Source organism: Lepus europaeus, chromosome 6 (genome assembly GCF_033115175.1).
Source record: "Lepus europaeus isolate LE1 chromosome 6, mLepTim1.pri, whole genome shotgun sequence".
NCBI lineage: Eukaryota > Metazoa > Chordata > Mammalia > Lagomorpha > Leporidae > Lepus > Lepus europaeus.
In genome coordinates, this window is record NC_084832.1 from 88397108 (window position 1) to 88409670 (window position 12563).

Sequence of the window (12563 nt, forward strand, 5' to 3'; positions counted from 1 at the left end):
CAGTGTCAGAAAAAGAACCAAGATGCACATCTTACTGCTGTCAGTTACACGTTATATAAGAATAGGGACTGCAGAACTTGGCTATGAGAATCTCACAGAAGTCACAGGTCAGCGAAAAAAAGGTAAAACCAGCTCGAAGTTGTGGATGATAGTCAAGGAAATAGACAGGAGGGTCCAGTTGCTTGAGGGCAGGTTCAACGTCTTGAAATCTCAGTTTCCCCGCTTGTACATGGTGGTGGTGGTGGTGGTGGTGGTGGTGGTGGTGGTGGTGGTGATGGTGGGGGTTGAAACACCCTCATGCCCAGGGTTGAGCTGAGGATCAAATGAGAAAAGGCGTCTCATTTGGCAAGGAGTGAATGCACAAGTATTTCAGTTCTTCCCGTGGTCATTGTTGTTATTATTATCGTTGATGTGTAGAACAGCCAAATGGTTTTGAGAAATCACGTACACCCTGTGCTTTGCTGGAGCTGCAAATTCTTGTTATTAGTTCTCAGAGCTGCCTCATTTTCAGGAAAACCAGACTATCACACATGCCCTCTTGGAGGACACAAGTACCTTTTAGTTTTGTGATTTAAACTATCCCTCATTGACCCGGTAAATGAAATTGTTCAGACCTCAAAGGGGGCAAAATGCATCCTATAGTTCATTTCCTTGTGAAAATTGGATGTGGATTAGCTCCCTATGCTAATTTCAGGATGACGGTGACCTACATTGTGACTGGTGTGCTTTCAGGTAGCCAAGACAAGGTTGAGGTACGTGTGATTCCTGACTGTAATAAGATGCCACGTTTTGATGACCTTGAAACATAGAAATGGCGCAGTGAAACAAAATGGATACATCAGAAGGAGAGTGCACCTTCAGGGAGCTGAATCTGGTGGAAATATTGCTCCATGTCTCCTCCTGTTGGCTCTGTGAAGGACAGAAGGCTAATCCAAAGCTGGCTTGTTTCAGGGGTATTTCCATGTTAGAATCATAGATTATCAGGTGCCAAATGTAATTTGTAGTTCTTCTTTATATTTTCTTCTATATACTATTTCATATTCTATTAAAACAAGATATATTGTATGTCCAGATAGGTACTCTGTAAACAGTAAGCATGAGATAAATGTGTTACATTTTGTACTTATAAAACAATTAGGGATGTCCCTTTAGAAGCAAGGGCTCTTCTCTTTTTGCATCACCTTGGAACAGCATTTCTTCCAGAGCTAATCCTTTGCTTTATTCGATTTATGTAGTTCATATAGTCTTTTGGTTGCAGCATAGTCTACTTTGTGAGAGCTGCAAAATTAATTGTTTAAAAATCCATGTAAGTGCTTTTTTATTAGTCGCATGAGACTGACTGCAGCACAGTGTTGCCCTTAGCTTTTTTTCTAAACACTTAAAAGTCAGTAAATTTTTCACTATTTGAAGATATTTTTAAAGCAAGAACTCCATAGCTGGTATGCATGCACAGAGGGGCTGCACAGAGCATAGCACTTTAATTTATTAACAAACATGAGAACAGGGCTGAGCAAAAGTAATATTAGCAGTGTCCTCAATATATTGTGGGATAATCATCTTTAAAACAGCAATGTAGTTAGAGAAATTGAAGCTGCTGCTTTGTGGCCATAGAAGTCTGGATTTATGCCCAGCTTAGGTGTTGTTATTCTTAGTGAAGTAAGCAAGGGGAACGCACGTAAGAAAAGCAGCTCATCTGTTGGTGTGACTTTGGAACGCAGGTAGTGTTCCATACCTTCTGCAAAGCAGCAGCGTTTTCAGAGCGCGCGTTTTCCCCTGCAGAATATTGTATTATCTGAATTGCTTCGCTCTTTGAGGTTCAGATAAGCACAGCAAAAATCAATACTTTGAGCAGAAGTACTTGGGCTCTGTGTGGTTTTCCAGATGGGGTACAATGAATTTATAGAATAGACAGCTGAATAATTATCTGCTTAAACCAATCAAAGCTTTAGTTAGCACCTCATACGCTTATTCTGAGAGATATAAGAGCATTTTCTTAATAGACTTTTATCTTTATGATATTTGTTCCAAAATGAGTATTTTAATTTTTCTTTGGCGATTTGATTCTCTCAATTCTGGAGGCTGGAAAGTGTAAGGTGAAGAGATGTATACACAAATTCTTAATATGTCGTTTACAAAGTGGAAGTGGATTGTTTTGCTCTTAAAATTCTGTTTTAGATGAATTAGAATAAATGCATTGGCTTGTCTCCTATCACTTCTTAGCATATCTATGTAGATACAAGCTTAAAAATGTTTTTTTTTTTTTTTTTTGTCTGAGAAGTGGAGCGAGAAAGAGACAAAACAGACAGAGATCTCCCATTTGACAAAGACACACAGAAACACATGTGGCCAGAGCTCCCATCTGCAGGTTCACTCCCCAGATGCCTACAGCAGGCCAGGCGGGAACTCCATCCAGGTCTCCCACATGGGTGGCAGGAACCCAGTTACTTGAGGCATCATGGCTGTTTCCCAGAGTCTGTGTGGGTGGGAAGCTGGGGCCAGGAGCCAGAGCTGAGCTTGAACGCAGGCATTCTGATGTGGGATGTGGGGCATCTTAACTGCATGCTAAAGGCCCTTTCTGGTACTATCTTTTAAATTTTTCAAAATGTTTTGTTTGCTATGTAAGCCATGTTAAGAAGGATTTTTGTATGACTATGATAAAACAGAAATGAGTTGGCCAATCTGTTCTGGTAGGCAGTGGTTTTAAGAGAGAAGACACTTGGTTAACCCCCTGTGAGGTTCTCACAGTTGGGAGCTGGGTTCAGTGTCATGGCCAAAGTCGCCAGGGATGCTGAGACTCTGATGATAACACCCATGCTCTAAGTTGCTTTCTGTATTCTACCTTTTGTCCTACAGGCATCCTGGAATTTATCAGTATAGCAGTGGGCCTGGTCAGCATTCGAGGCGTGGACAGTGGACTCTACCTCGGGATGAACGAGAAGGGGGAGCTGTATGGATCAGTAAGTACTGGGAGAGACTTGGCCAAGCTGTGTTGGATTTCAGCTGCATTTTCTCTGTGTTCCAAAGAGCAGCAGAGAAGCTGAGTGCGTTTGGAAGGCGAGCTTAAGTTTCTCCTTTTTGAGGAAAGCCACTTCATTGTTATTAATGGATGATCAGCTGAGCATCTTCACTAGGCCAAGATTGCTCGGAACATGCTTTATTTATATGCCAAACCGTCCTCATTATCAAGTAAATAAAAATTCACAAGTGTGAAAAATCCCATCTTCTTGTATTGAATGGGAGTTATTTTTGCAATGAATTGAAATGATCTTCCAAGCTTTGCTAAGCATTGTCATTAAAACTAGAAATAGGCCCTGCAGTAAGTCTAAACCCTTTCTCTGAACAACATAAGATTTTCATTATGCAGGGAGGTGGAAATTATTGTTAGATATTCTTGCATGTGAATAAGAATATTAAGAGCATTGTAATCTTTTGAAAGTGCTGTGAATTTGGTTTTTCCCATCTTCACTAGGTGTGAGGTCCTCGGGGCAGGCAGTGCTGAAGTATTGATTATGCTTCCAGGTGCCAGGCACTGTGTATGCTGAGGGGCCTGGCTGAGCTATGACTGAGACAGGTCCCTGCTCCTGCGCTATGGGGAGGCGCCCGACCTCACATCCTTGTTAGCATGGCATCTGAAACACTGTGTGTGTGGCACACAGGTGGGACTTAATACATTCTTGCTAGAGGTGTGAGTATGAATAATAGATTATTACTTACTGTATACTTCCTTGGATTGTCAGCATCAAAAGCTATAGTGAGGGGCCAGTGCTGTGGTATAGTGGGTAAAGCTGCCACCTGCATTGCCAGTTCCAGTCCTGGCTTCTCCACTTCTGATCCAGCTCTCTACTATGGCCTGGGAAGGCAGTGGAAGATGGCTCAAGTCTTTGGGCTCCTGCACCCATGTGGGAGGCCCGGAAGAAGCTCTTGGCTCCTGGCTTCGGATTGGCTTAGCTCCGGCCATTGCAGTCAATTAGGGAGTAAACCAGCGGATGGAAGACCTCTCTCTCTGCCTCTCCTTCTCTCTCTGTAACTCTAACTTGCAAATAAATAAAGAAAAATTTTTTTTTTAAAAAGCGTTAGTGAAATTACCCCTTAGTTTTTCATTACAATTATTGGTGGTCAAATGAGAATTTAATTTATGTTATCAGAAATATGACAGCTTTGATTAGAGATTGCCTAAAGTTAAAAATTAAAAGAACCTCAGAATCAAAAAATTTTTGGAGTCCTAAGTCCACAGAAATGAAAGTAAAAATGAAATGTTTTCTAGGTATGTTTCTTTCCTATCTATAGTGAAAATCCTACAGACACACACACACACACATGCACGAGTATATGTGCAAGGATGTAAGGATGTAAGGATGTATATGTGCTGTAAGGATGCTATATGTGGTATTAAAATTTTACTCAAAAACTCCAGATGACCATATATCATGGCTTGTGTAATTTGAATACAACACCATTTTTTTAAAAAGCATTTATTTATTGAAAGAGTTACAGAACAGGGGAGAGGAGCGAGAGAGAGAGAGAGAGATCTTCCATCTACTGGTTCACTTCCTAAATGGTGGCACAGCCAGGACTTGTCTTCCTAGGGGTATTAGCAGGGAACTTGATTGGAAGTGGAGCAGCTGGGACTCTAACTGGTGCTCATAGGGGAGGCTGGCATAGCTGGCTGCCGGTTAACCTACTACACCACAATGCCGGCCCCTAACATACCATTTTTAATGGCACAGATTGTGAGTTTTCTGCCTTGGTAAAATATCCTTTAGAGAATAAATTACTTTAAAATATGTTTTTAAGTTTGGCTTTGTGATTACAGCTCTTGGTTTAGGCAAAGTTCTTTAGTTCCTAAATGACTTTGGCCCACACTTTTAACTGCAAAGAATGACACATCAGATACAAATGAAGGGAACTTTTAGGCTTAAGGACTAGGAGATGATATTTTCCTTTTGTCACAAATTGCTTTTTTCACTTTTCGGTATATGGATTTAATCCAACTTAGTAAAATGCTTTTCTGTGTGTAGAACTGAAGTTCTCAGCTTTGGTGGCTGGAAGGGATTATAATTTATTGCAGCGGTCTATAATCCTTAACATTACCCTCCCCCCCAAACTTTTTTTGAGTGTGTTTCTCAACATATGCACATTAAGTTATTTATATATATATAAGTTTAGCTCATATATGTTTTATTGTTTTATAAAACATGCAGGAAGTAAAAATGTTTACATGAATGAGCAAGCCCAGGTAGAAGCCGTAGTACTTGTTCCCACCCCCAGGATCACCCCCAAGCCCCTCTGCAGTGTCCTTCCATCGGCCAGAGGAAGCTACCAGACTGATTCAGGGTCTTGTGTGGCTCGTTGGGTGACAAGGAGGGCACATCTCGTTTTGTGCTCAGCAAAGTTGCCTGTGGCATTGTTGCCTGGGCTGAGCCACCTTTCCCTGTCTGGATGGTCTTAGTGGCTTCCGCAAGCCTGCATCCTTGGCACAGTGCCTAGAGTGAGGGAAAGGCACACTGAATGCCAACCAGTGACAGCCAGTGACAGTGACGGGGCTGCAGGAAGTGGTGGCCAGGAGGTAGGAAGTTGGAGAACACCATCTCGCGCGTCTTCTGGGAAGCCAGACTGCCTTGCTCAAGGCTTTTTGAGCACACACAGAATGTGTGGTCAGGCGTGAGTGTCTCCTTGTGCTCCACAATGCCACACGGCTGGCTGACCATCCCATACACGGTCATAGAAAAGCCGGGGGAAGGCGAGGGAGTGTGGTGTGGCTCTTCCTCCTTGGATGCTGGGAAATGCATGCCTTCCCTTGCAAAGAGCGTCCCTCGGCCTACAGAAAAGAGGGGCGTGTTCCTGGGTGATGTGCTTCCTTGTGGAAACATCTTCGTCTGCTTCCCTGCGCCAGCTTCTCCCATCTCCTCTCCACTCTCCACACCCGTCGGGGAGTTACCTTCAAAACTCAGATGTGGGGCCATTTCTCTAGCAAGATCCCTTCCGATCCTTGCCTGTGAAGGATAATTCCTGTGTTCCGCTGGCACTGTGGATCTGTGCTGCTAATGTAATGTCTCATGCTTCTCTCCCATGTAACCTGAGTCCATCTATTTGCTCTTGGTTTGTGCATGTGGTCAAGTTAATCCCTCTTTCTGGATTACCTCTCTCCACCTGAGGAAGCCACTTGTCGCTTAGGATTCAGTGAAAATACTTCTTCTGCAAGGCCTCATCACACCCCTGACTGTGTGTAGCCTTAGTCGGTCTAGTTAGCATTTCTTATCTTTTCTTCTGGGCCCCAGGGAATTCTGAGTTTATATTTCCACAGTTATAGAAGTCATAGTGTAATTTGTGGGACGGTCCAATTTTTGTATCTTTCTAGTCTCTCATTATCAGGTATGGACTGTGATTTCCTTTTATGCTGGCTTATTTATATTTAGAGAGGCAGAGAGTCTGAGAGGTGGGAGTGCTCCCTATCTGCTGGTTCACTCCCCCAGATGCCCACAGCTACTGGAAGGGAGTAGGGAGACAAAACAAGGAGCCGGCGCCTCAATTCAGGTCTCCCATGTGGGTGTCAGGGATCCAATTTTTTCAGCCATCATCTGCTGCCTCCGAAGGTGTGCATTAGCAGGAAGCTGGAATCAGAAGTGGAGCTGAGCCTTGACCTTGGGCACTTCTGATATAGGATGTGGGCCTCCCAAGCAGCAGTTTGGCCACTATGATGAATGCCAGCCCCATTTTAAAAAAATATTATTTATTTTCATTTTCATTCTCCAAATGCCCACAATAGCTAGGGTTGGGGCAGGCTGATGCTGGTAGCCAGGAACTCTATCTGGGTCTCCTACATGGACCTAATGGCAAATACTTAAGCCATTACCTGCTGCCTCCCAGGGTGCACCCAAGCAAGAAGCTGGTTCAGAAGCAGAATGGCAGGGACCTGGATCAGGCACTCTCCAACAGGGCATGTGGGTGTCCTGAGTGACATTTCAGTGATGGCATCAAACACCTGCCCCTCCCATTTTTCTTTTAAATATAGCACCCAACAGTGGCTCTTACAAAGAGCTAGTACCAACGAGCACTCTTTGGATAGGAATGAATTGCAAGTTGTGATTTATGTCTACCTTTCCCCCGGTGTGTACGTGTGGTCCTGGCTGTTATCTCCACTGTGTGGTACTGTGTTTAGGACTGTAGGTGAGGGAAGCAGCACTGTGCTTCCTGTCTCTTGTTCCTGCTCTGTGTGGCCTGAGGGGCACATGGCTGGGGTTGCAGGAGAGAGAGTGCAGTGGCCAGAGCGTGGTGGAGCTGTCACTGTCTCTGCTACCAGCTGGGCACCAGGGCCTCACTCTCTTCATGGGTAAGATGAAGAACCTGAGGCAGGCACCCAGCATCCAGATGGGTCTCCAGAATTCTCGGATGGATTTTTCAGTCTTCTTTGCAGGCCTCTGTGCCTTGCGTGTGAAATTCTCAGTGCACACACAGTGTTTATACGGATGTTCACACAGTGTTCATACAGTGTTCATTCGTGCCTCTTCTGTGTGGCGCTGGGAAGAGAGCTCCCTGGGCAGTGATTATTTCCCTTTGGTCTGAACCTCCTGCAGGCTAAGGGGAGAGGGAGGGGCGGGGCTGGCTCCTCTGGGGCCAGAATCTCATGTTTGCCACTGGGCTTGCAGTTATCACCCTGGCTGTGGCAGGGGGAATGAGGAGTGACCAAATTACCTCACTCTCATTGTGCGGGGAAGGAAGGAAATGTTAGGGATTCCACCACTTGAGACACTAGCATTTGTGAAGTTGTGTAAAGCTCCATCAACTAAATGTGGAGATCTGTTGCCAAATGTGAGACAAACCTTGAAAAGATGGATATTCTATGAAGAAAGGTAAAATCAGAGATTTGGGGAAAATAAGAGTCACTTGTATAATGTAGGTTAATATGCAAATGTAGTAAAAATCCATGTAAATGTGTGTTTGCATTTTGGGACTTTCTTTTTTCATTTATATAGTGTTGTTTTGTCTTCAAGTTTACTTTGAGTGTAGATATAAGAGGTCAGAGGTGAATGATAACTTCTTTGGGAAAACAAAGGATTCTAATGTCTTATAAGAACGTAGAACCACATAAAAACTATGTTGCTAATCTGTATATGGTTTGATGAGAAGAACCTAATTGATTCCAACTCAGTAGTAGAGTTTGATTATTGTGTTCCTGTGTTAATTGATTCCCTGTATCCATTTATTTCACAACTGTTTGTCTCAATTGTGTGTCTAGCACTGTGGCAAGTGTATAACACTGAAACTCATAGGTCCAATTCTGGCAGGAGAAATCTATACTTATACATAATTCAGTGCAATGTGAAATTCACCATGGTGGAGGACTGCACAAATGCAGGGATGTCGGGTGGTAACATTTAAACTGGGTCTTGAAGGATGAATAGGAGTGGCCAAAAGGAAGGTCAGACAAATTAGGGCACCTGGCCCTTACAGTGTAGACATTAGACTCTTCCTTCGTGCTTGAGGTTTGGAGAGGATATTAGATTCCTCACAAACACACATGTGAGCAAACACACATCTAGTGAATTGGAGTATTAGTTTACATTTTGTTCTTAATCCAAATTGTTTGAGTATTCACAAGATACTTTAAAACATCACGAATAATCAACTATCATAAATATCTCACTAGAAATAAATGTCCTATCTTGAACTAAATAACACAGGAATTGATTAGGGTACAAAGGACAGATTAGTGTGATTAGACTAAAATATTTGAGTATGGAACTAATGAAAACTAACAGTGGACAGACGTGGAGCTTAGATTAGATTTTACAGGACTTGGAGTGATAAGTAGTTTGGAACTTGATCTAGAAAATTCTACAGGGCCATTGCTATGGATTGAATGTTGTGTTCCCCTAGGATTCCTGCTTAGATCCTGACTCTCAGTGTGATGGTGCTGAGAGGTGATCAGTCATCACGGTGGAGCCCTTGTGAAGGGGATTAGTGCCCTAGTAAAAAGGACCCCTGAGAGCTTCCTGGCTCTGTTCTCTTCACCATGAGGACACAAAGGGAGGGCTGTCTGCACCTGGGAGAGGGTCCTCACCAGAACCCTACCATGCTGTCTACTGATCCAGTCTCTAGAACTGTGAGAAATGCAGTTCTGTAGTTCCCAAATAGAATTACAGGAAAAACTAGTGACCTTCAAGAAGCTTCCACTTAATGTCTGTCCCTTTCATTAAGAAAAAAATTAAAAAAAAAAAAGCAGTTACTGAAATTATCATGACATTGGACCATAGAGCCAACAGTGATGATGAAGTGAGGGCCCCCATGTGGGCGTGTGCTGGCATCTTTGCTGTGTGTCCCTTTCCAGAACGTACTTTATACTGCCTGCTGTTGCCTTCGCCATGAAGGTTTTCATAGGCACAGTCTCTTTCTTATAATCCTTCTGTTTGCTGAAAACCTAGCAGTGTACTTTGTGTGTAGTTGGCGCATGCAGTGTTTGTTGACCCAATTCTCCAGTCTGTACTGAACCATACACATGCATTATTTTGTGTTGGAGCATCATATACTGTTAGCACTGCCTACTGTATAGTTGTCTGCTTATGGAGTCCACATATTTCCACAGGAGTTATTTCATTCATTCACCAAACACAAAATGACAGAGGTCAAGTGACTTGTTCCAAGCCTTTGAACTTGCTGATGGGTTGAGGACTCAGGTCTAGTTCTTGTAGTCTCAGACTGGTACCTTGGAGCCGTCCTGTCACCACCCTGCAGCAGGTGCTTGTTAAAAACAGGTGTTCCTACTAGGTTAGGTTATGTATTAAGATATAACTGGGCCTTGGTTAATATGAATTTGTGTAATCAGTAATCAGGGTATGGTGGGTTACAGTTGGGTTTGCAGTGCAGGTAAACTTTCTTTTAATACAGACATTAGTTTTTTGTACTGGGGAGAGGTATATGAGCCAAATAAATTTGTTTTATGGTGTTTACATATTGTGGGGTAGGTGGGAGGAACCCTGTAGATCACCTGTCCCAGGATTGAGGAGTAAATATATCAACCTCTTTAATAGGGAAGACCGAAGTAGTGTCTGTCATTCCTCTTAGCTTTAGGGGATTGGTTGAAACTTCTAAGATACCAAATTCCCTTATATAAAATGGGGCAATATGTGCAGAAAAGCTTTTTGTTTTGTTTTTAAGATTTATTTATTTGAAAGAGTTACACAGAGAGAGAAGGAGAGGCAAAAAGAGAGAGAGGTCTTCCATCCGTTGGTTCACGCCCCAATTGGCTGCAATGGCCAGAGCTGTGCTGATCCGAAGCCAGGAACCAGGAGCTTCTTCTGGGTCTCCCACATGAATGCAAGGGCCCAAGGACTTGGGTCATCTTCTACTGCTTTCCCAGGCCATAGCAGAGAGCTGGATCAGAAGTGGAACAGCTGGGACTTGAACCAGCGTGCATATGGGATGCCGGCACTGCAGGCAGCAGCTTTACCCGATACACCACAGTGGCGACCCTTCCTGTAGGATTTTGAATCGTCTCTAGATGACATATAATACCTAATACTATTTCAGTACTGTGTAAATAGTTGTTAACATTGTTAGGAAATAATGACAAGAAAAAAAGTCTGTGTATATAGAGTATGAACAGAATTCTTTTTGTGAAAAGCTTTCTTATGATTATTTATTTGAAACCCAGAGTGATGGGGAGAGGGTGAAGGAGGGAAGAAGGGAAGTGAGGAAGGGGGAGAGAGAAAAAGAAAGAAAGAAGAAGTCTGCTTATTCATTCTCCAGATTCCTGCAGCAACCGGACTGGGCCAGGCTGAAGCCAGGAGACAGGGGCTCAGTCAGGGTCTCCAGCGTGGGTGGCAGGAACTTGGGCCATCATCTGCTGCTTCCCAGGTGCATTAGCAGGAAGCTGCTTCAGAAGCTCAGACTAGCTGGGACTGGAACTGGCACTCCTATATGCGAAGCAGGTGTCTCAGCGATGGCTCAGCCTGCTATGCCACAATGCCCCGCCCATTTTTCTGAAGATTTTCAATGTGTGGCTGGTTAAATCTGTGCGTGTAGAACCTATGGATACTGAAGACTGATTGTATCTTGGTACCTTAGAACTCCATATTGACTTAAGTTACTTGCATTATTTTTAAAAAAATAGACTTATTTATTTATTTGAAAGGCAGAGTTACAGGGGGAGAGAGAGAGAGAGAGAGATCTATCTATCCATCTATCTATTTGCTGGTTCACTCCCCAAATGGTAGCAATGACCAGGGCTGAACTAGGCCGAAGCCAGGAGCAAGGAACTCCATCCAGTCTCCCATGTGGGTAGCAGGGGCCCAAGCACTTGGGCCATCTTCTGCTGCTTTCCCAGGTACATTAGCAGGGAGCTGGATCGGAAGTGGAACAATTTGGACTCAACACGTGCTGACATGAGAAGCTGGAGTCGCAGGCAGCGGCTTAAACTCCTGGGCCACAACACCAGCCCCAATCATGTCACTTAAATATATGCAGACATAAACTACATAGGAATTCTCTGTGTTACACCTCTTTGACAACTGTAACTTACAATGAATTTATATTAAAATTCAAACTAAACCATAAGACCAACAGAATCCAAATTGGCACAGTTGGTTCCATGAATAGGTGAGGTCACACGATGGGAGCTAAGACACCACCTTAAGTAAATAGAGCCCCGAGCACGGTGGCCTGGCCTCCTTGGAGCCTGGCATGGCTGTTCTTCAGAGCTTCTTGAGTGACCCTGTTCTTAGCATCTTCCTGTTTCAATTACTCTTAAACCAAATAGTGTCACCTGGTCTTCGTATGTTTGAGCCATACTCATGATGGACCAAATTGGAGATTTTTTTTCTTTTCTTGTTAGCCCTGATGGTGTTTAAGGGCACTACTCATGACTGGAAGTAATTTTAAACCCAAATGCAATCATCCCTCAATACTCTTGGGGGAGATTGGCTCCAGGACCTCCCTCGGATATCAAACTCTGCAGGTGCCCAAGCCCTTCTACAAAATAATGCAGTGTTTGCATAGACCCCATGCATATCCTCCTATATACTTTTTTTTTTTTTTAAGATTTATTTATTTATTTGAAGGAGATGCAGAGAGAGGTCTTCCATCTGCTGGTTCACTCCCCAATTGGTCGCAATGGCCAGAGCTTCCTCTAGGTCTCCCAAGCAGGTGCAGGGGCCCAAGGACTTGGGCCATCTTCTACTGCTTTCCTAGGCCACATCAGAGAGCTGGATCAGAAGTGGAGTAGCCAGGACTTGAACCGGTGCCCATATGGGATGCCGGCACTGCAGGTGGCAGCTTTACTCGCTATGCCACAGCACTGCCCCCCTATATACTTTTAATCATCTCTAGAATAATAACATCTGATGGAGTGTAAATGCTATCAGATTGTTGTTATACTGTGATGTTTAGGGAATAATGATAAGAAAAATTCTGTATCTGTTCAGTATAGACCTAGTTTTTTTTTTTTTTTTTCCCCTGAACATCGTTTAATCTGTGGTTGGTTGAATACATGAGTGCAGAATGTGTGGATGTGCTAGGCTGACTCTTGGCTCTTGAGTGTCAGGGTGTTGCTCTAAGGGGGGTCATCT

General features: G+C 43.6%; 1 protein-coding gene across 1 annotated transcript in view; it reads left to right on the forward strand.

Annotated features, from left to right (window-relative positions):
* Positions 1-12563, forward strand: part of FGF9 (fibroblast growth factor 9) — a 36534-nt gene that overhangs the window by 6679 nt on the left and 17292 nt on the right. The window contains exon 2 of the mRNA XM_062195407.1: positions 2854-2957. Within this exon, the coding sequence (XP_062051391.1) occupies positions 2854-2957 (104 nt within the window). The remainder of the gene's footprint in view (positions 1-2853; positions 2958-12563) is intronic.